The following is a 23,886-nucleotide window of genomic DNA, read 5'->3' as shown; positions in this document are numbered from 1 at the left end:
TACTTACATAAGGAACGCTTGTGGATAACAAATAATGCATGAGATAGGATCTGTGGTTGGGGCGAAGGATCAGGCGTGGGAAATGTGTAAGCGGACCAATAAGCCGAGGCGAAGACAGCCATCTTACTCACAATGAGCTCCGCCTTAACGGCGCCAGAACACCCCGTTCTTGCCGACATGGTTGATTCCGTGACAATATATTAGAGCCATGGAACATCTTATTGACTCCAGTCCCTTCGCAACTACGACGATCATTTTGACCTCGTCGAACCGAAGCCATGGGCCAGTCTCAAAGCATCTCCACTCGGATTGAGATCGCAGCATCACCAGAAGCCGTAAGATCAGTAGTACGTCTTCAACGGTCCATAGGCGAACACTGCACGCTCACTCGTACTAGTTATTAGATTTCCAACGCTGCGCAGAATGGACCCAACGCTACGCCTTCTCAACGCTCAATGACAAGCAACCCACCGATCTACAGTCCGGAGACCGTATTAAAGTCGATATGAAAGGGACAGTGTTCCACCCAACAGTCGTGGTAAAACATCGTGTAAACCCCTTTCTACCTACCCGTGAGCTGATACCTGGTGCATAGGAAAATTCACCAACTTCCTTTCAGTGGTTGGGTGACCTCTACGGCCTATTCAAGGGGAAACACCAATTCCACTTCAAGCCCAGCGAAACGAGCCCAAGGAGCACGACGTTAGTCAACCAAGAAGACTTCAGCGGGCCGCTTGCTTTCCTGGAGAGGCCTGGGTGGAAGTGGGAGAAACAGACGCGTGCGAATTTCGTGGGGTTTAATCAGGATTTGAAAGCAAGGGTAGAGTCTCTGAATGCTTGAGGTAAGTCGCTGAGATGAGTTAATGATGTATGGTGATGCGCCTCGGGGTGGAGACAGACACGAAGATCGCCTATATGAGGGCTATATTAGCATCCAGAAAGATATGTGAAGGGAATGAAATGGGATGATCCCATGCTCGTAGTCTTATAAGAATGTGCGAACCCTGGTGCCCTCCCACACGCCCAGGGAACCGTAGCTGCAAACCCGCACTCTCTGAGCGCTATCGGTTCCGAATTGACTAAACAAAATTTGGGATCCCCAGTGTCTCCGCTCACGAGTTGTTAACAGCCTGTACAAGCGCGCCTTTCTTCCCCTGATCTAGACTGTCCAAAGCGCCCATATCCTCATCGTCGAGCTCAAAACCGTAGACGTCCGTATTAGAGACGATCCTGGCGGGCGTGTCGCTCCTCGGAAGGGGCACCCATCCCTTTTGCAAACAATACCGAATGAGGATCTGGCCCGTTTGCTTCCTGTGTTTCTGTGCGATTCCGTTTAAGGTCTTGTCGTGCGCCTTCTGGTTCCGAACGAGTGGGCAGTAGGCTTCGATGACGATCGAGCTCTTCTGGCAGTATTCGACGATCTCGCGCTGTTGACACCAGGGGTGAAGCTATACTCCATTAGCAAGAGAATTTCCAGAGAGTTACCTCGGTCTACGGACCTCAATCTGGTTGACGGCTGGCGGCCAGATTGTGCCAATCGACTTGATCTCCTCGATATGCCCAATTCCGTAATTGCTGACTCCAATATCCCTCACCTTGCCCGCCTGCTTAGCCTTCTCCAGCGCGAGCCACATCAGCCTCCTGCTCTCCTTCCCGCCGTTAGGACTGTGTATCAAGAAGAGGTCCACGTATCCATCCTCGCCGCCCAGCCTCTTGACGCTCTCCTCGATCATCTTATACGTTGAGTCGACATCGTTGCTGGGGTAGAGGATCTTGGACGTTATGAAGAGCTCCGAGCGGGGTATATTGGATTCGCGGATTGCGCGCCCGACAGAGGCCTCGTTGCCGTAGTACTGCGCAGTGTCGATGTGACGGTATCCGGCGCGGAAGGCCTTGAGGCAGGAGTTTACGCAGGTTGGAGGCGGGGATTGGTAAACACCGAAGCCGATGCGCGGGATCTTGTGAGGGGAGTTGGGCAGAGGAAAAGTAGAGAGCAAGCTGAGCTTCGATGCCATTGTGACGGGCTCTGGCGCGTAGTTAGCGTAAGCTAGGAGTCGGAAGCAGCCCTTAGCACTCACAAGGTCGATCGCGGGCGCGGGAGCGGGAGGAATAGATGAGGTGATGCGGTGTGATGTGGTGTGGGGAAACGTACCAATGGCTTCAAGGCGTAATGAGGCGCTCGTTCATTCCCCGGATCTGCCCCAAAGGCCGCATGCCGCAGCTACCCATTCTTCTCGGTCGTGATGTCAGAATTCTGCAGGATTCCAAGCTTTAGTCCAGTTAGTGCGCTGAAGGTTAGCTTGAATACTACTGATTTGACTTGATCAGTCGCGTGTTCTTGGTATAATCAGCTCTATCCGCTAGCTTCTCGCTGGCAAGTCAACAATGAAGACCATGCGCGATGCTTAGGTGCAGGAAGCATCGCATTCCTAGGGATTCCGCTCACAGCTCGCCGCTCGCGCTAACGATGCCGGCCACCGTGCCATCCCAGCAAGCGTTGTCCCGCATTCACGTGGTGTGGCGTCAGGCCTCGTTGGGCAACGGCAACTCGACTTTTTCTTCAACACCCCAAAAATTTGGGGACCCAGACTTCGAGATGGTACTCCAGGCCATCAAGTACTCCAGAGGCCGGCTGGAGATCCTGGACCAGCTGAAACTACCACATTCCGAGGAGTACGACCACATTTACTCGAGCACCGATGCATGGCATGCTATCAAAGAGATGCGGACGCGGGGAGCTCCTGCCATTGCGATCGTGGCGGCCCTGGCTCTGGCAGTTGAACTTGTTACTTTGAAGCTCCCTTCAATTGCTGAAGAGGTCAAGATTTTCATCATCGAGAAGCTGGACTATCTGGTGACAAGTCGGCCTACTGCCGTCAATCTGGCAGACGCGGCGCGCAAATTGAAGAAAACGACCGAAGAAGCCACTGTCAGGGAGGGCGCTACTGGCGAGTCCGTGAGGGAAGCGTACGTGGTGGCAGCGGAGAAGATGCTGATTGACGATGTGAGCGACAATGAGAACATCGGAAAGCATGGTGCGGAGTGGATAGTAAAGAACACCGAAGCCGGGAGGAAGGGCCCAGTCAGCATGGTGACACACTGCAATACTGGGTAGGATGGATCTCCTAAACATCGAATTGACGCTAAACAAAGTAGATCCCTTGCTACAGCTGGATACGGTACGGCACTCGGCGTGATACGGTCGTTGCACGCCTACGGAGCGCTGAAGCATGCCTTCTGCACCGAGACCAGGCCGTACAACCAAGGATCCCGGCTGACGGCTTTCGAACTGGTCCACGATCACATACCAGGTACACTGATCACCGACTCCATGGCGGCAGCGCTGCTCCGACTGAAGGGGTCCAGCGGGAACATTGCAGGTATCGTGGTCGGCGCGGACAGGGTAGCGGCGAATGGGGATACTGCGAACAAGATCGGTACCTACTCATTAGCTATCCTCGCCCGGCACCACGGAGTCAAGTTTCTGGTCGCTGCGCCGCGAACCACTATCGACCTGGACACAAAATCCGGAGAAGACATCGTCATCGAGGAACGGCCAGGAAAGGAGGTTACTCTGGTCAAAGGGCCCAGGCATGACGGCGTAACGCTTGACCTTGGGGTTGTCGAGACAGTCAGCATTGCCGCGAACGGGATTGGGGTCTGGAACCCAGCGTTCGACGTCACTCCCCATGAGCTAATCGACGGGATCATCACCGAGGTTGGAGTCGTAGAAAAGGACAGCGATGGAGTGTTCCACTTGGAGGAGGCGTTCAAGGTCGATGGCGTGAAAGATAAGCCATCAAAGATTGGGATATCTGAGGAGATATAGTGCGGACGTCTACACACCGACGTCTCCAAATGGCCCGGCAGTGTAGAGGAGATATGCCCCACAGTGCGCCATCATCATCCCGTTCGTGCAATATGCCGTGAGCCCTAGTAAACAGTGCCTCCAACGCCGTGAGCTGTCTATCCTTCTAATCTTTCCTCTGATTTATCGTGTCTGCGTCGAGGTTGTCGGCATGCAGATATTAGGATATGCTAGTGGGCCGGCTGCCTCATGCAGCGCCCTTCGTCGCATCGCTCGAAGACGGCGTCTCGTTCGATGGCTTGGACTGCGCCTTCAATTTTCTTTCATCCTCGTCTGCCTTTGCTAGAAGCTCCTCAATCTTCTTTTCTAGCGAGTCGAGGTGGTTCTCTAACGCGGCGGCGGCTTGTTCTCCTCGGGCAAGGTCCTTGAATGCCTATAGCGGCTGTAAGTGAAGGTGCCAGCGAAGCAGGCTTAGGGCTTACTTGAGCAAAGTCTGGCTCTGCGTGAGCGTCTCCAGTGTCTCCGTTCTGTGAGCCAGACATGTCGCAGGTAAATGCAGGTATTGGCGGTGGAGGTCCGACTTCGAGTGGCTGCGGATGGAGCTTAGGCCACTAGATGACGAAGCTAGCGCGAATTCACTCGTCGAAGCAGCAGCGACACCTCGACCTCCCACCTCCACCCCCGACCTCCGTTGTGCTCATTGCCTTCTTTTCCTACTAATACCACCCCATGCGCGCGAACTAATCCACCCAACTGCTCACCGACACCCCCTTCGCCATGTTCTCCGGGTCCAGCTCCTACCTAGGGGGCGGCAACAGCGCCCGACCCGGGCAGCCTCAGTATGGCCAGCAGCAGTCATTCCAGCAGCCCGGAGGCTTTCAGGGGGGACTGGGCCCTCAGCCAACCGGCTTTGGCGGAGGCCCATTGCAGCCGCAGTTCACAGGCTTTCCGGGCCAGCCGCAGAACTTCCAGCAGCAGCAACCCCAGTTCACGGGCTTCCCAGGCCAGCAGGCCCAGTCGTTCCAGCAGCCTCCGCAACAGCAGCCCTTCCAGACTGGCGCGCCGCCCCCGCAACAGCCTCAACAGCCTCCTCCGCAGCCGCAGCGGCCACAGCCCACGGGCATGACGTCCGCGCAGATGGCCGACTCGTTCAGGTCCACGTCCTCGAGCCAGTCGGCCCCTCCTCCGCCCCCTGCGAAGTCGAGCAAGATCCCGAACATCAGGCTGTCGTTCATTACGGCGCAGGATCAGGCGAAGTTTGAGCAGCTGTTCAAGTCTGCTGTGGGCAATGCGCAGGCCATGTCTGGGGACCAAGCTCGAGACCTGCTGATGCGCTCGAAGCTCCCGGGCGATGCTCTGTCCCATATTTGGTGGGTTACCGGTTATATAGTGCTCATAAGCAAGTGCTAATGAAGCTAGGACCCTGTCTGACACCACAAAGTCCGGCCAGCTGCTGTTCCCAGAATTCGCCCTGGCCATGTACCTGTGCAACTTGAAGTTGACGGGCAAAGATATGCCCACCAGCTTGCCGGAACGCGTCAAGAACGAAGTGTCCAGCATGGTCGACATCATCTCGTTTGGCGTGCCAGATGAGGGGCCAAACCGCCCTGCTCCGGCGAGCAATGCCCCTAAGTTCGATGAACCCCTCAGCCAGAGCTCTCAGAACATCCCAACTATCCAGCAGCCACAGCCGCAGCAATCCAACAGCCAGCTGCTGACTTCATTGGTGTCTCAGCCCACTGGATTTGGTCAACCGCAAATGGGTGGCATGCAAGCGCAACCCACTGGCTTTGGGCAGGCTCCTGGAGGGGGTTACGCTGGCCCGCGACCGCCGATGCCACCGATGCCCACAGGATTTGGGCCAAATCTGAATCCTCAACCAACTGGCATGGCTCCATTGAATGCACAACCAACGGGGATGCCAGGCCAGTGGGGATTAGTCAATAACCCCGCCACGGGTCTCCCAAACATCGAAGCACTTGCGCAGCGCATGATGCCGCAGACGGGACGCGAGGGCAATGGCAACTACACCACCTCTGGACTCAGTGGCAATGCAACTATTCCTTGGGCTATCACCAAAGGTGAGAAGAGGCTGTATGACGACACCTTCAGGGCTTGGGATGGTTTGGGAAAGGGCTACATCAGCGGCGAGCAGGCTCTTGAGATCTTCGGCCAAAGTGGGCTTCCCAAACCCGACCTCGAGCGTATTTGGACGCTGGCCGACTCAGCTGATCGCGGTCGATTGAATCTGGATGAGTTTGCCGTGGCCATGCATCTCATCTACCGTAAGCTCAACGGATACCCAGTGCCAAACCGCCTTCCTCCGGAATTGATTCCTCCCTCAACACGCAACATCAACGCATCCATTGGCGCGATGAAGTCTTTGCTGTCTCGTGATGCAGAGGAGCGGAAGACCACCGGGGCTTTCCTTCAACCCCAGCGCACGGGTGTCAGCTATCTCAAGTCGCACTCCTTCCGGTCTGGAAGCCCGGCAGCCGGGGGTCGCAAAGACGCGACCGTGTTCCGAAACAATGATGACAATATTGGGTATCGCTCCAGTGCGAGGCATCGCCTTGGTGCAGGAGGTCGCTCGCCCTCTCCCGCTACACCGTCCTCACCCAGTTCCGAGCGATCAGATGAATTGTCTATCGACCAGCTCAAGAAGTCGGTTAGAGAGAAGCAGATTCTGTTAGATGCCATGGATACCCGAGACGAGAACGCTGCTGATGAAGATGATGCGCTTGACCGTCGGGACCGACGAGAAGCGGAAGATCTCTACCGCCGAATCCGCCGGATTCAGGAAGACATTGATAGTCATCCACAAGCATCTCTCAGATCCAGCGATTCTGATGCCGAACGCCGGGCCCTCAAGCGTCAGCTTCAAAACTTGACGGATCGCTTGCCCGAACTTGCTTCGAACGTTCGTCGAACAGAGCGCGAGATTTCCGATGCGCAGCTAGAGCTCTTTAGGCTTAAGGACGCCAAAGCTAATCCCGGATCAGCCTCCGCTATTGTTGGCACTGGTCCGGGAGGCTCAATCACCGAAGCAGATCGTTTGAAAGCGCGCGCCAAAGCTATGATGCAAGCGCGCTCCGCTGCCCTCACTGGCAAGCCTGTGCCTGCCGGCGATGATACGGGCGCAGCCGCAGAACGTCTAGAGAAGGAGAGCTTACGCATCCGTACTGAGCGGGAGAATAACGAACGCATGATTCGCGACGTAGAGGATAGTGTTAGTGAGTACACCAAAGGGCTGGAGGCAAGCCTCAAGGAGGGCGGACATGACAGCACTAGCGAGCATGAACGACGTAGATGGGAAGATGGGTTGGGCGTTGAGGATGAGGTCAAGGACTTCATCTTTGATCTCCAACGGAGCAGCAGGGCTGCCCGCATTCGAAAGGAAGAGTACGTATCACAGGTTGCGAATGTATACACGATACTAATAGGGTCCAGCTCGTCCCGTGACCGTCACCAGCCGTCATCCCGCGCCATCGAAAATGATCGACCTTCCGCGTCCTCTCGATTCGAAAGTCCAGCACGTAGCGCTGAACCTTCTCCTCGCCCTTCTTCGACTACTCCTGCAGGTGGCTCTTACTCATCCTACAAGACTCCAGAAGAGCGCGCGGCTTTCATCAAGCAACAGGCTGAGCTGCGCATGGCTGAACGGCTGGCTGCCCTAGGTCTGCGCCCGGCAGCCAAGGCTGGCGAAACCCCGCAGCAGCGTCAAGAAAGGGAGAGGAAAGAGCGAGAAGAGAAGCTGCGACAAGCTGAAGAGGAAGACGCCCGCCGTGAGGAGGAGAGGCAGAAGCGCCTCAATGAAGAGTCCATCGCTCCACCGGTCGCCGCGAAGACGAGCGGCAAGAAGCCGCCTCCACCACCGGCTTCAAGGAAGAACAAGGCCGAGGTCGCTCAGCATGATGTCAAACAAGCGGAAGCGGAAGCCAGGAGGGCGGAAAACGAGATCGCTGAGAAGGCACTGCGCGAACAACAAGAGGCTCAAGAAGCTGAGCGTATGCGCATGGAGTATGCACCCAATTCCATTTATGTGAGATTTGTGCTAACGCAACTGACAGGGAGGAGGAGAGACGGCAGGCAGATGAGTTGGCCAAGGAGCGTGAAGCCGCCCAAGCGAGGCTCCGTGCCTTGGAAGAGCAGGTCAAGCAAGGCAAACTCAAGAAGCAGGAAGAGAAGAAGCGCAAAGAAGCGGCACAGAAAGAGGCCAAGGAGAAGGAGGCTCGACTCGCAGCCCAACGCGCAGAGATTGAAGCCGCCCGCGAGCGTGAACGACAGCTACAGTTGCAGTTGGAGAGCCTCGACGATGAGGAGTCTTCTTCTGATGACGAGGGCCCGCAGAACATCACTCCGCAAGACACGACGCCTACAGCCAGTCAAGAACTACCACGGGAGACCGCTCCTCCCGCAGCGCCTCCGCCAGCACCCCCAATGCCACCAGCAGCTCCACCCTTGCCGCGCCAGAACAGCACCCCACCGTCTTCCATGGCAAGTCCGCCGCCCTCATCGCTCACAAGCCCCCATCCCGGTATGGGCGACACAGAAACGAAGAATCCGTTTCTCAAAAAGATGGCTATGTCTAACCAGGACCACAATCCCATCCCGACACCCCCACCCCCACCAAGCAATGCCAGCGAGGTGTCTACCAATCCGTTCCACCGTCTGACGCAGGAGAATGCCAACAAGGCCCCCACCTTCAGCGAACCAGCTGCTCCCCCGGCCCGTACTCGAGGCAGGCCAGATGACGATGACTGGTCGGTTGTTGACTCAGATGATTCGTCTTCGGATGATGACGATGCACCCCAAGGAGGCGCCAAGCAGCTGGCCTCTATCCTGTTCGGCACTATGGCTCCACCACGTCCGCTGTCTTCCATGGACAACAAGAGCCCTCGCGCTGAGAGCCCAACTGTGTCGTCGCCACCTGCAGGCATCCCACCGCCTCCGCCAATGCCAACGGGCGGGGCGCCCCCTCCACCACCAGGTCCACCACCGCCACCTGCTGGGGGACCTCCGCCTCCGCCTCCGCCTCCCATGCCCGCCGCGAGGCCCGCCGGAGCACCTAATCGCGGTGCCTTGCTAGGCGAGATTCAGGCAGGCAGGGGCTTGAGGAAGGTCGAGACGAAAGATCGCAGCACGGCGGCAGTAGCAGGAAGGGTTTTGTAAAGTAGGGGGTGAAGTCGGTAATCAGTCTGCTTGTATTGGTACTTGGCTTGTGAATACATTCAAATTGCATTCTCGTAAATCGCGGAATTGTCTTTGCTTGAGCTCTAGTCGCGGTGAAGCTGGAAATGGGTGACTAAGCACATGGCGATGCCTGATTAGTCCGACGGATACAAAGAATCGCTGCGGAACTTCAACCTCACCTCCGCGCCATCTCCGCAACCAACCTACTCACCACCAGCCCCCGCTCGCACCACTCTCCGTTCTCACGCTTCCTGATCAGTCGACTAATTGAAAAAAAACTCGAGTAGCTATTGCTAGGCCACTGACTATCTGCACCGTGCGCACGTCGCAGGCGAAACTTCTACACCGGCGAAAGGACTTATAGAAGGAGGACACTAGGCTCAGGATGAACGCACCAGACAGGTACGTCAAGCTCTACATAACTGTGATAGACTAGCTTCGGGTTGTCCTTGACGGTTGTCCCACCATCTCGCGCTCCGGCCTCAGTGAACGCGGCTACGCTCGGTCCCTTCGCAACGGCACCATGACGATAACGGCCGCTCACGCTCTCCGCGCCCTTCACCGGGGCACGAAGCGGCGTCGCATAGGCAACGGCAGACGAGCGCACACAGATAAAAGGCTCACTCGCCCTGCCAGAGCAGTCCCTCACCACGACACTCAACCGCTCTCGCAACTCACGACTGAGCATACAACACCACCACAACCAGTTCACAGCCGCGAAAGCCACTTCGACAATCTACACCATGCCGAACCATCTTGCTCGAGCCGAGCAGGCAATCAGGGACAACCCGAATGCGATCCAGCGCGATGTCAACCAGGGACACCGTTTCGTTGGCCACAAAGCTGATTTCGATGGCGAGAATAGATTCGAGCTCTTCTTGCTCGACGAGGGCGAGAAGAAGGTCGAGGTCAAGGACGAGACTCGTAAGTACTTGCTCACTCACCGTACCCAAATATGTGCTAACAGCGCTTTGTAAGGCGTTCCAAATACTGCGGTCTTCACCTTCAACAAGGAGGATCACACTCTCGGCAATCTGCTCTCTCAGCGCCTGCTCAAGTACCCGAACGTCACCTTCTCGGCGTACAAGGTTCCGCACCCGCTCTTCGCCACTTTCGAGCTCCGCGTCACCACCGACGGCAGCATCACCCCCAAGGAGGCTGTCGTCAAGTGCTGCAAAGACGCAGTCCAGGACCTCGAGGTGCTCAACCGCAGCTTCACCACCGAATGGCTCGGCAAGCGCATTGTCACTGAGGGCGATGCCGAGCGCGCTGCTCGCGAGGGTGGCAACTTCTAGGCTACGACTCTCTTCTCGGCCTTGGTGTTAGGGTCCTAAGGGCTTTCAAGGTCGAATTCACGGTCGGCGTTATGGGTGACCGAACCAGGTCTGGAAATGGGCGGGAATTTTGAGCTACGGCTCTAGGATTTGGCGTTTTGGGTCCGGCTTTGCTTGACCAGTCCTTGGCTTGCAGCTAGTCACCTGCTGTTACCTTCCTCGGAGGTTCAGCGAATACAAACAACAAAACATCCACCATCAACTATTGTCCTCTCTGCTTTTGTGACTCTACCTGCACAAGGTGCAGCTTGTTTATACTTGGCTTGCCTCTTTCACCTCTCCCATGTCTAATACGGTGATGGATCCCTCTAGCAAGGCGTGTCCTCAATCCCATTCTAGGTATTCTTGGTGATTGCCCAGCTAATCTGACAGTGAGTTTTCTTTGACTGTGTTTTGCTTCGTGACGCTGGCTGGCAGCCGCGAGAGCGTCCGACGCGCTTACAGTGTTAAACTGACAGGGTTACCAGTTTAACAGCTAATAACGCGCTGAAGTTGTCCAGAATGCTGTACTGTATATACCGTAATCCGCGCTGCCTCTATGGAAAGGCGCCGCTATTTCGGCATGTATTCTTTGGTGTTGTTGTCAAACCGTTACAGCTCACTGGGCTATGCTATCGAGCCACCACGAGACAGAGGGGATTAAAACACAATATGCAGTATTTCTTACAAATATACATAGCAAGCAAGCACGCTATTCCTACAAACCGCACAGCATATACACGTCTTCGCTTCCACTCCACGCAGCAAACACCCTTGTCTATATCCTCAACCTCACACTCACCCGCTCCAACTCCCCAATATTCCCCATCCCCGCCAGACTCCACTTCTCGCTCACAAACCCATCATCCACCTTCGCCCTCAGCATGCCGCTCTCAGCATAATACTCCATAATCGAGCGCGCTTCCTGCTTACTCAGCCCACCCACTCTGATCACGTCCAGCCCCTTCGCACCACCGCTTCCGGGGACGAGCAGGTCCTTGAGGACGTCCATGGCGCGCTGATCCACGTTCTTGTACGGGTTCCAGTGCGGGATGTTGTCCGGGTGCGACTGCATGGCTTCGGCGACTTGGACGCAGTAGTCGAGCGCGGGGGACGTGGGCGCGTTGGACTGCGACGTCGCCGCGAGGACGATGCCGCCGTTGGGGAGCGGCTTTGCGCCTGAGAGGTGGTCGACGAAGTGCCGGATTAGCGTGAGGTCGTGGGCGTGGATGGGCTTCACGTCCGCGGAGAGGTACTCTGAGTTGCGCATGATGTGGGATAGGCCGTCTATGGCGAGCATGATGGGCGGATGGCCGGGCTGGGTGAGTTCTTGCCATAGAGCGACGAAGACGGGCCATGAGGCTTCTGGGTTGGCTATGCCGAGCTCGGCGAGGTGTTTCAACGTCGGTTTTGCGGGGAGAGGGAGGGGGAGCGGGGGGTTGGTGGTTACGGGTGTGGCTTCGAGGAACTTGAGGTTTGCCTTGAGGATTTGCGAGAGGAGGGTCGCGGTGTAGGTGTCTTGGGTGTATTGTTGGGTTTGGGAGGAGGGGAGTGGCGCGTAGTCGGTGTGGGCGTTGGTTATGTCTTGCGCTGGGGGGATGATTAGCAGCTAATTCTACAGCCGGTTGATAGACTCTGTAATACCTTCGGGGAGGTTGATGACGACCCAGTCCCGGAGGAAGGCCATGGCCAGTCCTTGGAGAAGCAGTGTGCTCTTTCCGCTCATCCTGTCTCCACTCAAGACCCGGCGTAGCGTCTTCTTTTGCTGTCCGTCTACGGGGTCTTCCACCTCTTTCAGCAGTTTCGCGAGCTGTATTGTTTCCTTCCGCATCAGCGTCGCTGGTCGCCGGAAGAGACTCCATCCCTGCGTCGTCTTGAAAGCCTCCACAGCTCGAAGCGCGTCCACAACTTGTTCCGGAAGACCTCTAACTTGGCCTTCGTTCTTCTCGCTCAAAGCGGTCGCCTTGTCCAAGTCCTTCAGTGACGAGACTTCCAATGCGTTGTCGTTGGTTAGGACAATTCGCTTTCGCATCGCTTTTCGGTCTCCTGGGGCTGGCCGCTTGCCCGTGTCCGCGCTGGGAGCTTTCCTGCCCTTCTTGACGTTCAGTGTCCTTTCTCCTCTTTTTGGCGGTGCCACCATGCCCTTCCTCTTCGAAGGTGGGGCTGCATATCGCGCGGCGGACGTGGAAAAGCATGCTGTCTGGGGAGCGAGCAGCGTTCGAGAGGTAATGGAGACGTTGGCGGCTCTGTCCAGGGATAGCTGGGACAAGCTACGGAGACATATTGGAGAAGGCATTGCGAGGAGACAGAGGCTCAGGGCCTCGCAATGGCGAACTGGATGCAATGCTCAGGCGATGTGATAGTCTGCGATGCCATCCGAAAAGCTCGGAGGTCCGCTACCTGTGCTAGCACCGAAAGCGGCTAGGCGTTCCCCTCGACCAGAAAATTATTCTGAGCATTACGCCCGCACCAGGCCAACTTTCGCAAACATCACCATTGCACGGCGCTCTCAGATTTGAAATGTCTGACACCGAGATGGCTGGAGGTGTCGCACTGCCGGAGCGTCCTGCGCAGCTTGAGGCAATGGACATCGACACGCCGAAAGCAGCAGCAGCAACCATTTCGGTTGCGGATTCCACTTCGACCAGCAGACGGTGCGTTCCAGAGCTCCTCCCACCACCTTCACCGCTGACCAGCTCCTAGCCCAGTGAACGTCGAGAAGCCGAATCCATACACTTTCGATCTGGGGAACCTTCTCGCCAACGACCCCAATCCCGTCCCCTCCAATCCAGACGAAGAAACGCTTCGAAGCATCGCCCGCGATGCCGGCCAGTCTCTGATCAACCAGCTGCTTAGCACCTGCGAAATCAAGTCCTCAAGCGATGGCGTGCACCTCGTCCTCCCGCCAACCACCACGCCTCTCCCTCGCGAGAAGCCCATTCCCGCCGAAAAGGCGCCCACCAAGTGGGAGCTCTTTGCCAAGAAGAAGGGTATCAAGGACAAGAAGCGCGAGGGCAAGATGGTTTACGACGAGGCGAGCGGCGAGTGGGTTCCGAAGTGGGGGTACAAGGGTAAGAATAAGGACGGGGAGAACGACTGGCTTGTGGAGGTTGATGACAAGAAAGAGCGGGAGAGTGGCGAGGCGCATGACCAAAGGGCGGAGGGTAGAAGAGAGCGGAAGGAGAGGGTTAGGAGGAATGAGAGGAAGCAAAGGGCGAATGACCGGAGTTCTAGAAAGTCTGGTTAGGGAGATGGAAGGACTGGGATTTGAGAGGGATGAGCAGATGGGCGAGGCTTCTTCATGATTGCATTGGGCGGCGTTATGGATATCTGGGCAGAGTTTCCAGAGGTTTGGCGCATACGGCTCGAAAATGGTGGCATCAGTGAGGTTTCTCTTCCGTGAGCCGTAGCCAACCCTCGAGACAAAATGGTCTTCGAACTACCGGACATATCATGGTTTACAGTTCCACCAATCTCAAAATTGCTCTATGGAGTCTCTCCATTCTAGAGCTTTCCTGTCATCGCACCATCACCCAACCATTTTAGAACCGCTCTGGCCCCATCTCTCACCTCCTCGACAATCTCCTTCGCACTCTTCACCTCCCTTACCAATCCAACTCCAGCGCCAGCATACGTAGTCATCCTCGCTTCAACGCCCCAACCTTTATCTCCCTTCTTCATGTCCTCCTCATACAGCTTCTTGTTCTGAGCTTCGTCTAAGCCCGCCACTGCATCTATGTAGCTCTTATTGATGACACCCCTTGCGTTATGCGTTTCTGCCCACCCGGTAGTCCCCCGCAGATTGTCATACACCTTTGTTCGCACGGTATTCTGCCCACCGTCACTAGCGCGGAGGACTTCGTCCTGATACCCCTTCGCTATGACAGCTTCGTGACAGGCGAGAAAGCGCGTTCCCATTACAATCCCGGAGGCGCCAAGGGCGAGGGCGGCTGCGACGCCGCGGGATTCGACGATGCCTCCCGCGGCGAGGAGGACGGGAGACGGACCACCGTGTTCCTTCACCACCGCGTCGACAGCGTCGGACACTTCGGGCACGAGAGATATCACGCTCGCGCCCTGCGCCAGACCGTGACCACCTGCATCCGTACCCTGGACGACGAGGACGTCTGGCTTCGCGCTCTTGAGCGCGTCAACGGCTTCTTTTACGCTGCCGACTTGGACCCAGATCTTCGTTTCCGGAGACGCTTTCCTGGTTCCTTGGGCCCACTCCGTGAGCGAAGTGGTGGAAGAAGGCGCGAAGAACCATACTGCCGCTGGCCGGTACTTCTGAATGAGTGGAATGGAGTCTGAGAGCGAGGCGCCCCAGTTGATGAAGCCGATGCCGATGGGGAGGATGGCTGAGCCAGTGGCAAGGGACGAGGATTTGAGCAGGTCTTGGGCCTTGTGAAGGTGGGAGTCCAGATCTGATACGTCTGTTCCGGCGCCGATGAAGCCTATGCCTCCTGTATAAAGATGTTAGTCTAGTACGGATGTGGGAAAGGGATTATGAGTCTATCTACCCGCTTTCGAAACTTCAACCGCAAGATCTGCTAGTGCAATGAGTCGCATAGGGGCTCCTACGATGAGGGGGTTTTGGATCCATGGGTAGTCCTTTTTGAGAGTTTGGATTCCGTCCATTGCGTTCGCTTTCTAGTTGTCGGGTTTCTTCTCTCGTTGAAACTAAAGGATGCCATTGACTTCTTAAGAAGTGGATTTGGGGCATGAAGAGTCATTGCTAGCTTTAGTGATCATAGCCTGGTGATGCTGTTGTGAGTTGGGTTTCTCCTCGGCTACTCCTGGCGTTCGGCTTGCCGAAGTCGGATCGTGTCGGGGACCGGTGTTATGTCCACCTCATGCACCGATAGGACCGCGGTCACGGGGCTCAAGCACCGATGGCATGACGAGGATTTGTTAAACGTTGTATTTGAGGCTCGATCTTTCACATCGGTTGAATATGCTTCCTTGAGACTTTGGGCTCCTTTGCACTAATACGGTTTCGAGCGTAGTCCACAGACCTATGCGGTTTCGAGAGTAACCCATAGAGTGCCGGCCAACGTACCTCAATTGAACTACCATTCAACCAACTGCTTGTAGGGAGCGCAGTTCTCTCCCGTCAGCCAGCTGCATGGTATACGCGACTAATTGCCCTAAAAAGGAAGCGCCACGGCTGAAATCTCAAAACCCATCCTATCTCCGCCAATCACCGTGCACTGGAATGCTTCCTATCGATAGCCACCGAAAAGTCACCGAAACTTTTCGGCACCGTCACTCTGCGTCGTGGACCCTCTTTGTTCTCAACACACCTCACGACTCGTTTGCTCGCCGATCTCCCGCCGCAAAGAGTCAAATCATGCCTTCCAATTGGTATTTGTGGTGCGCTTGCACTAAGGTTGCGTCTGGCGGTCAAGTCGTTGACGATGATGGTTCCTTCAGACCCACTCGACTGCCAATCTTCCAATGACGAAATTGGGACATGATAAATCCGATGCCTCCGCGGATTGCATTTGTAAACATGGGAATTACTCATATCGGCTAATACTGTCTCTATCATGGCCTCCTTTACTTCCTTGTTTTCTTGGGCTTTCTCTTTCTACTCTCTGCCTCTCACTGTCTCTCCTTTCCAAGCTCCGTATACCCTTCCTTGTTCTACTCCTTTCGTTTTAAGCCTCGAGCGATCGTGCTTGCTTCTTCCGGCAATTCAGCAGCAATATGTGGGGAACCAACATCACGAGGTCCCAGACGGGGGATAACATCAGGAGAAACCCATGGCATAACGAGGCCGATAATCCTCAAGATCTGACAGAAGGGATAGCCGAATCACCGGGCGGAAGCTTTAGCAGCAGCGATATTGGCGAGGCTAGCGATGTGGGCGGCACCTGGGGCGAGAGAGATGTCGGCCATCCCAGCAGGCGGATAGCTCTGGAGGAGTTCGAGGCGCTGAGGGAAACCCTCACATCCATATCACGAACGCGGTCGCACGTGGAACCTGAACGACGGGACGGTCTTTTCAGAACACTCAGTCGGAAGAGTACGCGCAAGAGTGTTCCTCCTCGGGCATCCTTTACATTACCCGATGGTAGTGTGGACGAGGAGCCAGGGGATATCGAAGCGGCTGATGCTGAGAAAGAGGACGACTTCGAGCTGGGAGAATTCATGAAGGAGGGCCACTTCGAGAAGCGCAAAGGTGGGCAGTCGGCGAAGAAGGTGGGAGTAGTCTGGAAGAACCTCACCGTCAGGGGCGTTGGTTCGACTGCCACTTTCGTCAAGACACTTCCGGAGGCGATCATGGGAACCTTTGGTCCCGACCTATACCGAATCGTTTCGAGCTTCATACCTGCGTTAAAGCTCGGTCGCCATTCGCAGACACGGACGTTGATCAACGACTTCTCGGGGGTTGTCAAGGACGGCGAGATGATGCTCGTTCTAGGACGACCAGGATCTGGATGCTCAACCTTCCTGAAAGCGATTGCCAACAATCGGGAGAGCTACGCGTCAGTCGAAGGCCAAGTCTCTTATGGTGGCATCCCAGCAGGCAAACAAAAGAAGCGGTTCAGGGGCGAAGTCAACTACAACCCGGAAGATGACATACATTTCGCAAACCTGAACGTGTGGCAGACGCTCTACTTTGCGCTTATGAATAAGACGAAGAAGAATGATAGGGGCAATATCCCAGTCATCCTAGAGGCGCTGCTCAAGATCTTTGGTATATCTCACACGAAACACACCCTTGTAGGCGACGAGTTTGTTCGTGGTGTCAGCGGCGGAGAACGCAAGCGAGTATGTTCCCCTCGCTTTTGTCGCATTAAGGCATGCTAATCGCTGTCGCAGGTCTCTATTGCGGAGACGCTCGCAACGAAGAGCACCGTAGTGTGCTGGGACAACTCCACCCGTGGTCTGGATGCTTCGACTGCTCTCGACTACGCACGGTCACTACGCATTATGACAGATATTAGCAATCGAACAACATTCGTGACACTCTATCAGGCTGGCGAAGGCATCTACGAGCTCATGGACAAAGTCATGGTAATCGATGCCGGGCGTTGCATCTTCGAAGGACCTGCGAACGAGGCGAAGCGGTACTTCATCGACCTAGGTTTCCGCTGTCCCGAGAGGCAAACGACTGCCGATTTCCTCACTGCCATCACCGATCCAGCTGAAAGACAGTTCAGGGAAGGCTACGAGGCCAGCACCCCGAAGACGTCTGAAGAGCTTGAGGCAGCTTTCAGAAGCTCTGAGAACTACAAACGAGTGCTTCGCGAGATTGATCAATACGAGGAGGACCTCGAAAGAAGCAATTACATCGATGCGAAAGAGTTCGAAGGTGCCGTTCGGGAGAGCAAGAGTAGGACCGTCTCGAAGAAGTCGCCCTTCACAATCAGCTTCTTTCGTCAGGTGTGGGCATGCACGCAGCGTGAGTTCTGGCTAACGTGGGGCGACAAGACTACGTTGACCACCAAGTTCTTCATTATCATCAGCAATGGTTTTATTGTTGGTAGTCTCTTCTATGGAGAGTCTCTGGATACATCCGGCGCGTTTAGCAGAGGTGGAGCTCTGTTCTTCTCCATCTTGTTCTTGGGCTGGCTTCAGCTATCCGAGCTGATGAGAGCGGTTTCCGGCCGCGCCGTCGTCAAGCGTCACGAAGATTATGCGTTTTACCGTCCGTCGGCCGTCAGTCTTGCGAGGGTGGTTCAGGATTTCCCTCTTCTTCTGGCTCAGGTCGTCCCATTCTGCGTGATAATGTACTTCATGACGGAGCTTGATATCGACGCCTCAAAGTTCTGGACCTACCTCCTCATCGTCTACACCACGACGATATGCGTCACTTCGCTCTATCGAATGTTCGCGGCGCTGTCACCGACCATCGATGACGCAGTCCGCTTTTCAGGTCTCGCACTCAATTTGCTAATCGTCTACACCGGATACGTCATCCCAAAACCGCAGCTGATCTCAGAGTACATATGGTTTGGGTGGCTCTATTGGGTAAACCCGGTTTCGTATGCTTTCGAAGGTGCGCTTGCAAATGAGTTCTCGGACCGAACCATGGAGTGCTCTCCATCCCAGCTCGTACCCCAAGGACCCGGCGTGGATCCAGCCTACCAAGGTTGCAGCTTGACCGGCGCACAGCCAAATTCACGAACTGTGACCGGGGCCGCGTACATTCAGACTAGTTTCAACTACATGAGAAGCAATTTGTGGAGAAACTGGGCAGTGGTGATCGCGTTCGCGGTACTCTACATACTCGCCACTGTCTTCGCGACAGAGGTCTTCTCTTTCGCTGCCAGTGGTGGCGGAGCGTTGGTCTTCAAGAGGTCAAAGCGAGCGAAGAAGGCTGTCAAGGATGTGCCTGCCGACGAAGAGAAGGGTGGTGTTGCGGACAGCCCAGGTGGAAGCACGTCGAGCAGCGGAGACGGTATTGCCGCGAAAGAAGAAGAACAGGCACTGGAATCAATCTCAAGCAGCGAAAGCGTATTCACCTGGAAGGATGTTGAGTACACCGTTCCGTATCAAGGCGGCGAGCGCAAGCTTCTGAACAAGGTCAATGGATACGCCAAACCCGGGGTTATGGTGGCGTTAGTTGGTGCCTCTGGCGCCGGCAAGACCACACTTTTGAACACGCTTTCGCAGCGCCAAAGCATGGGTGTCGTATCTGGGGAGATGCTCGTCGATGGTAACACACTCGGACGGGACTTCCAGAGAGGTACTGGCTTTTGTGAGCAAATGGATCTTCACGACGGTACGGCGACGATTCGGGAAGCACTGGAGTTCTCAGCGATCTTGCGTCAGGATCGTAATATACCCCGGAAGGAGAAGCTCGATTACGTGGATAAGATTATCGATCTCCTTGAACTACACGATATCCAAGACGCGCTCGTTTCGAGCCTAGGTGTCGAGCAGAAGAAGCGCCTTACCATAGGTGTCGAACTCGCTGCAAAGCCATCACTCCTCCTCTTCCTCGATGAACCAACTAGTGGCCTCGACAGCAACTCCGCCTATTCTATCGTCCGGTTCCTCAAGAAGCTGGCTGCAGCAGGTCAAGGTACGTAGATCATTGTACACGCTCCAGCATGGCTCAGCTTCTACCTGCGGGAGCCTGTTCCTGGAGCCCTTCAGCGGGTAAAGACAAAACATGCTAGAGACCTCTTTTCTTGATCGAGACATTTGCTAACTGTGCTGCCACTTCTGCAGCTATCGTCTGTACCATCCATCAACCGTCCTCCGTCCTCATCCAGCAATTCGACATGATCCTAGCACTCAACCCAGGCGGTAATACCTTCTACTTCGGCCCGGTAGGTGACAATGGGGAAGACGTAATCAAGTACTTCGCCGACCGCGGTGTGCAATGCCCGCCCAACAAGAACGTCGCCGAATTCATCCTCGAGACGGCCGCGAAGCCCGTAAAGCGGAAAGACGGCACGCGCATCAATTGGAACGACGAATGGGCGAAGTCCTCAAACAACAGCGAGCTGCTCAAGGAAATCGAACGCATCAAAACCGACCGAAGCAAATCAGCCTCCCAGACTCCAAAGCAAGAGGAATACGAATTCGCCGCCCCAATCTGGCTCCAAACCACCATGCTTACCAAACGCGTCTTCACACAGTACTGGCGCGACCCTTCCTATCTCTACGGCAAGCTCTTTGTCGCCATTATCGTCGGAATATTCAACGGCTTCACCTTCTACCAGCTTGGATCCTCTATCATCGACATGCAGAACCGCATGTTCACGTCCTTCCTTATCCTGCTTATTCCGCCCACCATCGTCAACGCAGTTGTGCCCAAGTTCTACTCCAATATGGCTCTTTGGAAAGCACGCGAGCTGCCCAGCCGCATATATGGGTTCTTTGCGTTCACGACAGCCCAGGTTGTTGCCGAGATCCCGACTGCAGTTGTTAGCTCAGTGCTGTATTGGTTGGTGTGGTATTATCCGACGGGACTGCCCACGGAGAGCAATACGGCGGGTTATGTGTTCCTGATGACTATGCTATTTTACCTCTTCATCTCGTCTTGGGGGCAGTGGATTTGCGCTTTCGCGCCTAGCTTTACGGTGATCTCCAACGTTCTGCCGTTTTTCTTCGTCATGTTCGGCCTGTTCAACGGCGTCGTCAGACCCTATGCTGAGATGCCCGCCTTCTGGAGGTACTTCATCTACTACGTGAACCCTTCCACGTACTGGATCGGTGGCGTCCTCGCAGCCACTCTACACAACATCCCGGTCCAATGCACGCCTAGCGAGACAGCAATCTTCAACGCTCTATCCGGACAGACATGCTCCTCGTACGCCAGCACTTTTCTCGCTTCCGCGCCCGGATACTTGCTCAACCCGGATGATAGCACAGGATGCATGTACTGCCCCTACACCTCCGGCGACGACTACCTCGCAACTCTCAACATCAAAGCGAGTGATAAGTGGAGGGATTTCGGCATCTTTCTCGCTTTCTGCATGAGCAATTGGGCGCTGGTGTATTTCTTTATCTGGAGCGTGAGGATCAAAGGGTGGAGCTTTGGCTTTGGCGCACTGGCGAAGGGTGTTAGAAGAGGAGCGAAGAGTCTGAAGTGGAAGGGGAAAAAGGGTGACCGTCGAGAGATGTGAGGGACCACGGAGGCTGCGATACACACCCTATCACGTCTTAGACTCCAACTGCAGAAAGCTCCTCCTGGAGGCATTCACAAGATAACGACCTTAGACACGCTAGGATTCGAGACCGCCGGGAATGTACCTGGAAACGCGGCTATGGCTAGCGACACCACTAGTAGCGTAGTCTCTACCCTACCATTAATGAAGTTACCTTCCTTTGATGTTCATTTCCCTTGCCGCGCCTTGCCCTGTTTTCTACTCCCTCCCCTCTTTGTCCTTGTTGTCAACAACAGCTGACAAAGAGCTAACGACAGAAACCATGCATTGTATAGACCACTCATAGATGCCCCAATTTAGCAACTCTCCATCCTATTACATCTCTCCTATCCTCTCCATTCTTCCCCTTCCGGATTTAGCTTTTCTGTTCCCTTGCCCAAAGTCACGAAACCAACCAACGCACACTGCCTATATATACCAAAACATCCATAGCACATATACATCGCAAAACGATGATCAAATTCGCCGCAGCAGCCCTCCTAGCTGCCCAAGCCGTCTCCGGCGCCGTCATCCAGCAGCGCCACGCCGATTGCTTTTCTTCCAACAACGCAACCGCAATCGCAACGCCCAACACCGCTAATGCGAACTCTGTCGTCATAGTCACAGTTACAGACTACACGACCGTAACTCCCAACCCAACTCCCCCGCCCTCCAGCACGCTCACAAAGACAGTCATCGTAGTCGTCACAGACTACACCACCGTCGAACCGGCGCCAACGCCCTCCCTTGCACCGACCTCACAGGGAGTAGGATACTCGGGGGCAGCAGATATCCCGCCAACTTCTGGGGGTAGTCCCGGTGTGAGCGAACCAGCACCGACGCCGGTGCCGTCGTTTACATTCGTCCCTCCGTCTGGAGGGCTGAATGCGAATCCGAGCCCGAGTCCTTCGCCTTCTAGCCCGCGCACGAAGACCGTCGTGGTTGTCGAAACGGACTATGTCACTGTGGAGCCGGCGCTTACGCCTTCAATTGCGCCGACCTCGCTGGGATGGTATTCGGGGCCGGAGATTCTGCCTTCGTCTGGGGCGACGGGCGGGAGCGGCACGGCGCCGTCGTCTGTAGTAGTGCCGCCTTCTTCTGGGGGATTGGGCGGTACTTCTACGGGGAAGTTCTGTACGGCTAAGTCAAGTGGTATTTCTGGTGGCCCAGCAACCTCTGGTGCTCCGGCGACTTCTGGTGCTCCGGCGACTTCTGGTGCCCCAGCATCTTCGGGTGCTCCAGCATCTTCGGGTGCTCCGGCATCTTCGGGTGCTCCAAGCGGTGGGTTTGCATGGCCGAGTGGTCCGGCTGCGTCTAGTCAGCCTTCATCTACTAACGGCGTCCCGTCCGGCTCAAGTAAGAGGTCTACGGCTCCTGCTGCGTCGACTAAGCCCACACCTACTTCCGGTGTAACTCCCACCTCACGCAACGCTCCTGCAGCGTCGAGCACGCCCACGCCTACTTCCAACGTCCTAGCCACCTCACGCAATGGGTCTACGGCACCTGCTGCCTCGACTAAACCCACACCTACTTCAGGCAACGTTCCTGCAGCGTCGACCAAAGCTCCCACGCCTAGTTTCAACCTTCCGCCCAGCTCGTTCCGTGGGACCACGGGGCCTGCTTGTTCGAAAAAGCCCACTCCCACCTCCAAAGCTTCTCCTTCCTCAGTCAATACAGCCACGGGCGCTCCTGCAGCTTCCAGCAAGCGGTCTTCAGGGATTCCCTTCGAAACTCCCATTCCTGCAAGCTCTACTAAACAGCCTCTGGAGATTCCCTACCTAACTCCCACTCGTCCTGCAGCTTCTAGCAAGCCTAAGCCCACTACCAACACTGCTCCTCCAGCAGCCGGCTCAGGTAACCCACCCCAAGCCACATCCCTCACAACGCCCCCAGGCTACCCAGCAGCTCCACCCCCATCCTCGAAGACTACCAAGACGCCCAAACCGAAGCCCACTACAACAACGAAGATGAGCACCAAGCCGCCGCCCCCACCACCGTCCAGCACGACCCCGGCTGTTGTTATCACACCGGTCAAGTCGAGTACTCCCGCGGTTATCGTTGTGCCAATTAACCCGACAAATGCAGCTGTTACCGTGCCGTTAGGCGACGGTGGGGCGGAGCCGGAGCCGTATCCCGCTCAATTCGGTCGGGTGCAGGAGCAAGGAGTTGACGACCCAAGCGCGGACGAGGAGCCAGAGACATACATTCTTCCTCGAGACGACGCTGCGTACAACGAGTTGGAGCCTCTGCGTCTGCATCGCCGCAAACCAGCAGCCACCATCGTGGTCCCCATTGCCCAGACGCTCGCAGAACGCGCCGTATCCTCACCTACTCCCACATCAAAGAAGCATTCCATCTTCGTGCCCAGGGTCAGTAGCACGCCCGCTCCCAGGTCCACTCTCGTCCCCATAAAGCCGTCTTCTAACACGTCAAAGGCTCCTTCTGGGCAGCCTACACCGACAGGGAAGCCGTCGGCAGCACCGACGAAGACGGCGGGAGCTGGAGGGGATGTAAGGACGATCGTTGTCTCGCAGGATCCGCGGTGTCCGTATCCGTATCCGGGCGTGCACTGCGGAAAGCCGTACACGACGTTGACGACCGTGACGAAGAAGACGAGCCAAATGAAGACGAAGACGGGGGATGAGGCGAAGAGCACTAAGTGGTGTCCCTATCCCTACCCGGAAGGCACTGAGTGCTAAGTCCTCTGACTCTGATAAGATATAAACGTTTAGCTGTTGTTGACGTGTGATTGCTGATAATCCCCTTGATATAGGCGCAAGGATAAGCATCGCGGGTTGACGTTGAAGCAGACGATCGTGATGGTGCTTTCGCTCGAGACCGGTGCTCCGACGAACGCGAGGGCGGCGTCGGCAACGGCAACGACTTCAGTCTGTAATGCGATTAATGACTTAGGTTGGTAGTGTGTTAGGAATATGGAAGGGAAAGGTAAGTATCGCGCATC

At 55.7% G+C, this 23,886-nt stretch overlaps 11 protein-coding genes across 11 annotated transcripts; 7 read left to right on the top strand and 4 right to left on the bottom strand.

Moving 5' to 3' along the window:
* The first annotated feature begins 148 nt into the window (after nucleotides 1-148).
* On the top strand, nucleotides 149-968 carry BU26DRAFT_524277 (uncharacterized protein). The gene is made up of 2 exons (XM_033830245.1): nucleotides 149-347; nucleotides 398-968. Exons 1-2 carry the CDS (start codon nucleotides 279-281, stop codon nucleotides 593-595), a joined length of 267 nt encoding a protein of 88 aa, XP_033677716.1. The 5' UTR covers nucleotides 149-278; the 3' UTR covers nucleotides 596-968.
* BU26DRAFT_524276 (Aldo/keto reductase) lies at nucleotides 849-2,210 on the bottom strand. Its single transcript, XM_033830244.1, has 3 exons — nucleotides 2,079-2,210; nucleotides 1,500-2,026; nucleotides 849-1,448 (listed from the first exon to the last, which is right to left on the bottom strand). The coding sequence occupies exons 2-3, from the start codon at nucleotides 2,013-2,015 to the stop codon at nucleotides 1,113-1,115; spliced, it is 852 nt and encodes a 283-aa protein (XP_033677715.1). The 5' UTR covers nucleotides 2,016-2,026; nucleotides 2,079-2,210; the 3' UTR covers nucleotides 849-1,112.
* Nucleotides 2,211-2,363: 153 nt separating this feature from the next.
* On the top strand, nucleotides 2,364-3,918 carry BU26DRAFT_524274 (Methylthioribose-1-phosphate isomerase). Its single transcript, XM_033830243.1, has 2 exons — nucleotides 2,364-3,111; nucleotides 3,157-3,918. Exons 1-2 carry the CDS (start codon nucleotides 2,468-2,470, stop codon nucleotides 3,827-3,829), a joined length of 1,317 nt encoding a protein of 438 aa, XP_033677714.1. The 5' UTR covers nucleotides 2,364-2,467; the 3' UTR covers nucleotides 3,830-3,918.
* A 24-nt stretch (nucleotides 3,919-3,942) lies between these two features.
* BU26DRAFT_131237 (uncharacterized protein) lies at nucleotides 3,943-4,388 on the bottom strand. The gene is made up of 2 exons (XM_033819669.1): nucleotides 4,291-4,388; nucleotides 3,943-4,241 (listed from the first exon to the last, which is right to left on the bottom strand). Exons 1-2 carry the CDS (start codon nucleotides 4,348-4,350, stop codon nucleotides 4,056-4,058), a joined length of 246 nt encoding a protein of 81 aa, XP_033677713.1. The 5' UTR covers nucleotides 4,351-4,388; the 3' UTR covers nucleotides 3,943-4,055.
* Nucleotides 4,389-4,585: 197 nt separating this feature from the next.
* On the top strand, nucleotides 4,586-8,980 carry BU26DRAFT_438136 (uncharacterized protein; the record flags this gene model as incomplete). The annotated part of the gene is made up of 4 exons (XM_033824277.1): nucleotides 4,586-5,178; nucleotides 5,228-7,210; nucleotides 7,259-7,828; nucleotides 7,879-8,980. 4 exons carry the CDS (start codon nucleotides 4,586-4,588, stop codon nucleotides 8,978-8,980), a joined length of 4,248 nt encoding a protein of 1,415 aa, XP_033677712.1.
* Nucleotides 8,981-9,744: 764 nt separating this feature from the next.
* Nucleotides 9,745-10,296, top strand: BU26DRAFT_570768 (RBP11-like subunits of RNA polymerase; the record flags this gene model as incomplete). The annotated part of the gene is made up of 2 exons (XM_033834065.1): nucleotides 9,745-9,925; nucleotides 9,980-10,296. 2 exons carry the CDS (start codon nucleotides 9,745-9,747, stop codon nucleotides 10,294-10,296), a joined length of 498 nt encoding a protein of 165 aa, XP_033677711.1.
* Nucleotides 10,297-10,988: 692 nt separating this feature from the next.
* On the bottom strand, nucleotides 10,989-12,673 carry BU26DRAFT_467086 (uncharacterized protein). The gene is made up of 2 exons (XM_033825248.1): nucleotides 11,959-12,673; nucleotides 10,989-11,904 (listed from the first exon to the last, which is right to left on the bottom strand). The coding sequence occupies exons 1-2, from the start codon at nucleotides 12,608-12,610 to the stop codon at nucleotides 11,093-11,095; spliced, it is 1,464 nt and encodes a 487-aa protein (XP_033677710.1). The 5' UTR covers nucleotides 12,611-12,673; the 3' UTR covers nucleotides 10,989-11,092.
* Nucleotides 12,674-12,792: 119 nt separating this feature from the next.
* BU26DRAFT_467083 (RRS1-domain-containing protein) lies at nucleotides 12,793-13,834 on the top strand. Its single transcript, XM_033825247.1, has 2 exons — nucleotides 12,793-12,968; nucleotides 13,018-13,834. The coding sequence occupies exons 1-2, from the start codon at nucleotides 12,835-12,837 to the stop codon at nucleotides 13,559-13,561; spliced, it is 678 nt and encodes a 225-aa protein (XP_033677709.1). The 5' UTR covers nucleotides 12,793-12,834; the 3' UTR covers nucleotides 13,562-13,834.
* BU26DRAFT_524270 (oxidoreductase 2-nitropropane dioxygenase) lies at nucleotides 13,575-15,081 on the bottom strand. The gene is made up of 2 exons (XM_033830242.1): nucleotides 14,835-15,081; nucleotides 13,575-14,777 (listed from the first exon to the last, which is right to left on the bottom strand). Exons 1-2 carry the CDS (start codon nucleotides 14,950-14,952, stop codon nucleotides 13,819-13,821), a joined length of 1,077 nt encoding a protein of 358 aa, XP_033677708.1. The 5' UTR covers nucleotides 14,953-15,081; the 3' UTR covers nucleotides 13,575-13,818.
* Nucleotides 15,082-15,632: 551 nt separating this feature from the next.
* On the top strand, nucleotides 15,633-21,107 carry BU26DRAFT_555386 (uncharacterized protein). The gene is made up of 3 exons (XM_033832317.1): nucleotides 15,633-17,091; nucleotides 17,143-19,351; nucleotides 19,501-21,107. The coding sequence occupies exons 1-3, from the start codon at nucleotides 16,024-16,026 to the stop codon at nucleotides 20,901-20,903; spliced, it is 4,680 nt and encodes a 1,559-aa protein (XP_033677707.1). The 5' UTR covers nucleotides 15,633-16,023; the 3' UTR covers nucleotides 20,904-21,107.
* A 7-nt stretch (nucleotides 21,108-21,114) lies between these two features.
* BU26DRAFT_130626 (uncharacterized protein) lies at nucleotides 21,115-23,886 on the top strand. The gene has a single exon (XM_033819666.1). It carries the CDS (start codon nucleotides 21,398-21,400, stop codon nucleotides 23,621-23,623), a length of 2,226 nt encoding a protein of 741 aa, XP_033677706.1. The 5' UTR covers nucleotides 21,115-21,397; the 3' UTR covers nucleotides 23,624-23,886.

This window comes from Trematosphaeria pertusa, assembly GCF_010094035.1.
Source record: "Trematosphaeria pertusa strain CBS 122368 unplaced genomic scaffold BU26scaffold_19, whole genome shotgun sequence".
Taxonomy (NCBI): domain Eukaryota; kingdom Fungi; phylum Ascomycota; class Dothideomycetes; order Pleosporales; family Trematosphaeriaceae; genus Trematosphaeria; species Trematosphaeria pertusa.
The sequence above is the reverse complement of the archived record's forward strand: the minus strand, read 5'-3'. Positions and strand labels throughout refer to the sequence as shown.

Coding starts and splice junctions, on each gene's coding strand:
- BU26DRAFT_524276 (XM_033830244.1), bottom strand. CDS start 2,015: ATGGCATCGAAGCTCAGCTTGCTCTCTACTTTTCCTCTGCCCAACTCC. Junction 1,449..1,499: donor CAGCCGTCAACCAGATTGAG/GTCCGTAGACCG, acceptor AATGGAGTATAG/CTTCACCCCTGGTGTCAACA.
- BU26DRAFT_524277 (XM_033830245.1), top strand. CDS start 279: ATGGGCCAGTCTCAAAGCATCTCCACTCGGATTGAGATCGCAGCATCA. Junction 348..397: donor CAGAAGCCGTAAGATCAGTA/GTACGTCTTCAA, acceptor CACTCGTACTAG/TTATTAGATTTCCAACGCTG.
- BU26DRAFT_467086 (XM_033825248.1), bottom strand. CDS start 12,610: ATGCCTTCTCCAATATGTCTCCGTAGCTTGTCCCAGCTATCCCTGGAC. Junction 11,905..11,958: donor CGTCATCAACCTCCCCGAAG/GTATTACAGAGT, acceptor TCATCCCCCCAG/CGCAAGACATAACCAACGCC.
- BU26DRAFT_524270 (XM_033830242.1), bottom strand. CDS start 14,952: ATGGACGGAATCCAAACTCTCAAAAAGGACTACCCATGGATCCAAAAC. Junction 14,778..14,834: donor GGTTGAAGTTTCGAAAGCGG/GTAGATAGACTC, acceptor ATCTTTATACAG/GAGGCATAGGCTTCATCGGC.
- BU26DRAFT_130626 (XM_033819666.1), top strand. CDS start 21,398: ATGATCAAATTCGCCGCAGCAGCCCTCCTAGCTGCCCAAGCCGTCTCC.
- BU26DRAFT_524274 (XM_033830243.1), top strand. CDS start 2,468: ATGCCGGCCACCGTGCCATCCCAGCAAGCGTTGTCCCGCATTCACGTG. Junction 3,112..3,156: donor GTGACACACTGCAATACTGG/GTAGGATGGATC, acceptor TAAACAAAGTAG/ATCCCTTGCTACAGCTGGAT.
- BU26DRAFT_467083 (XM_033825247.1), top strand. CDS start 12,835: ATGTCTGACACCGAGATGGCTGGAGGTGTCGCACTGCCGGAGCGTCCT. Junction 12,969..13,017: donor TCCACTTCGACCAGCAGACG/GTGCGTTCCAGA, acceptor ACCAGCTCCTAG/CCCAGTGAACGTCGAGAAGC.
- BU26DRAFT_555386 (XM_033832317.1), top strand. CDS start 16,024: ATGTGGGGAACCAACATCACGAGGTCCCAGACGGGGGATAACATCAGG. Junction 17,092..17,142: donor GCGGCGGAGAACGCAAGCGA/GTATGTTCCCCT, acceptor TCGCTGTCGCAG/GTCTCTATTGCGGAGACGCT. Junction 19,352..19,500: donor GCTGGCTGCAGCAGGTCAAG/GTACGTAGATCA, acceptor CCACTTCTGCAG/CTATCGTCTGTACCATCCAT.
- BU26DRAFT_131237 (XM_033819669.1), bottom strand. CDS start 4,350: ATGTCTGGCTCACAGAACGGAGACACTGGAGACGCTCACGCAGAGCCA. Junction 4,242..4,290: donor CAGAGCCAGACTTTGCTCAA/GTAAGCCCTAAG, acceptor CAGCCGCTATAG/GCATTCAAGGACCTTGCCCG.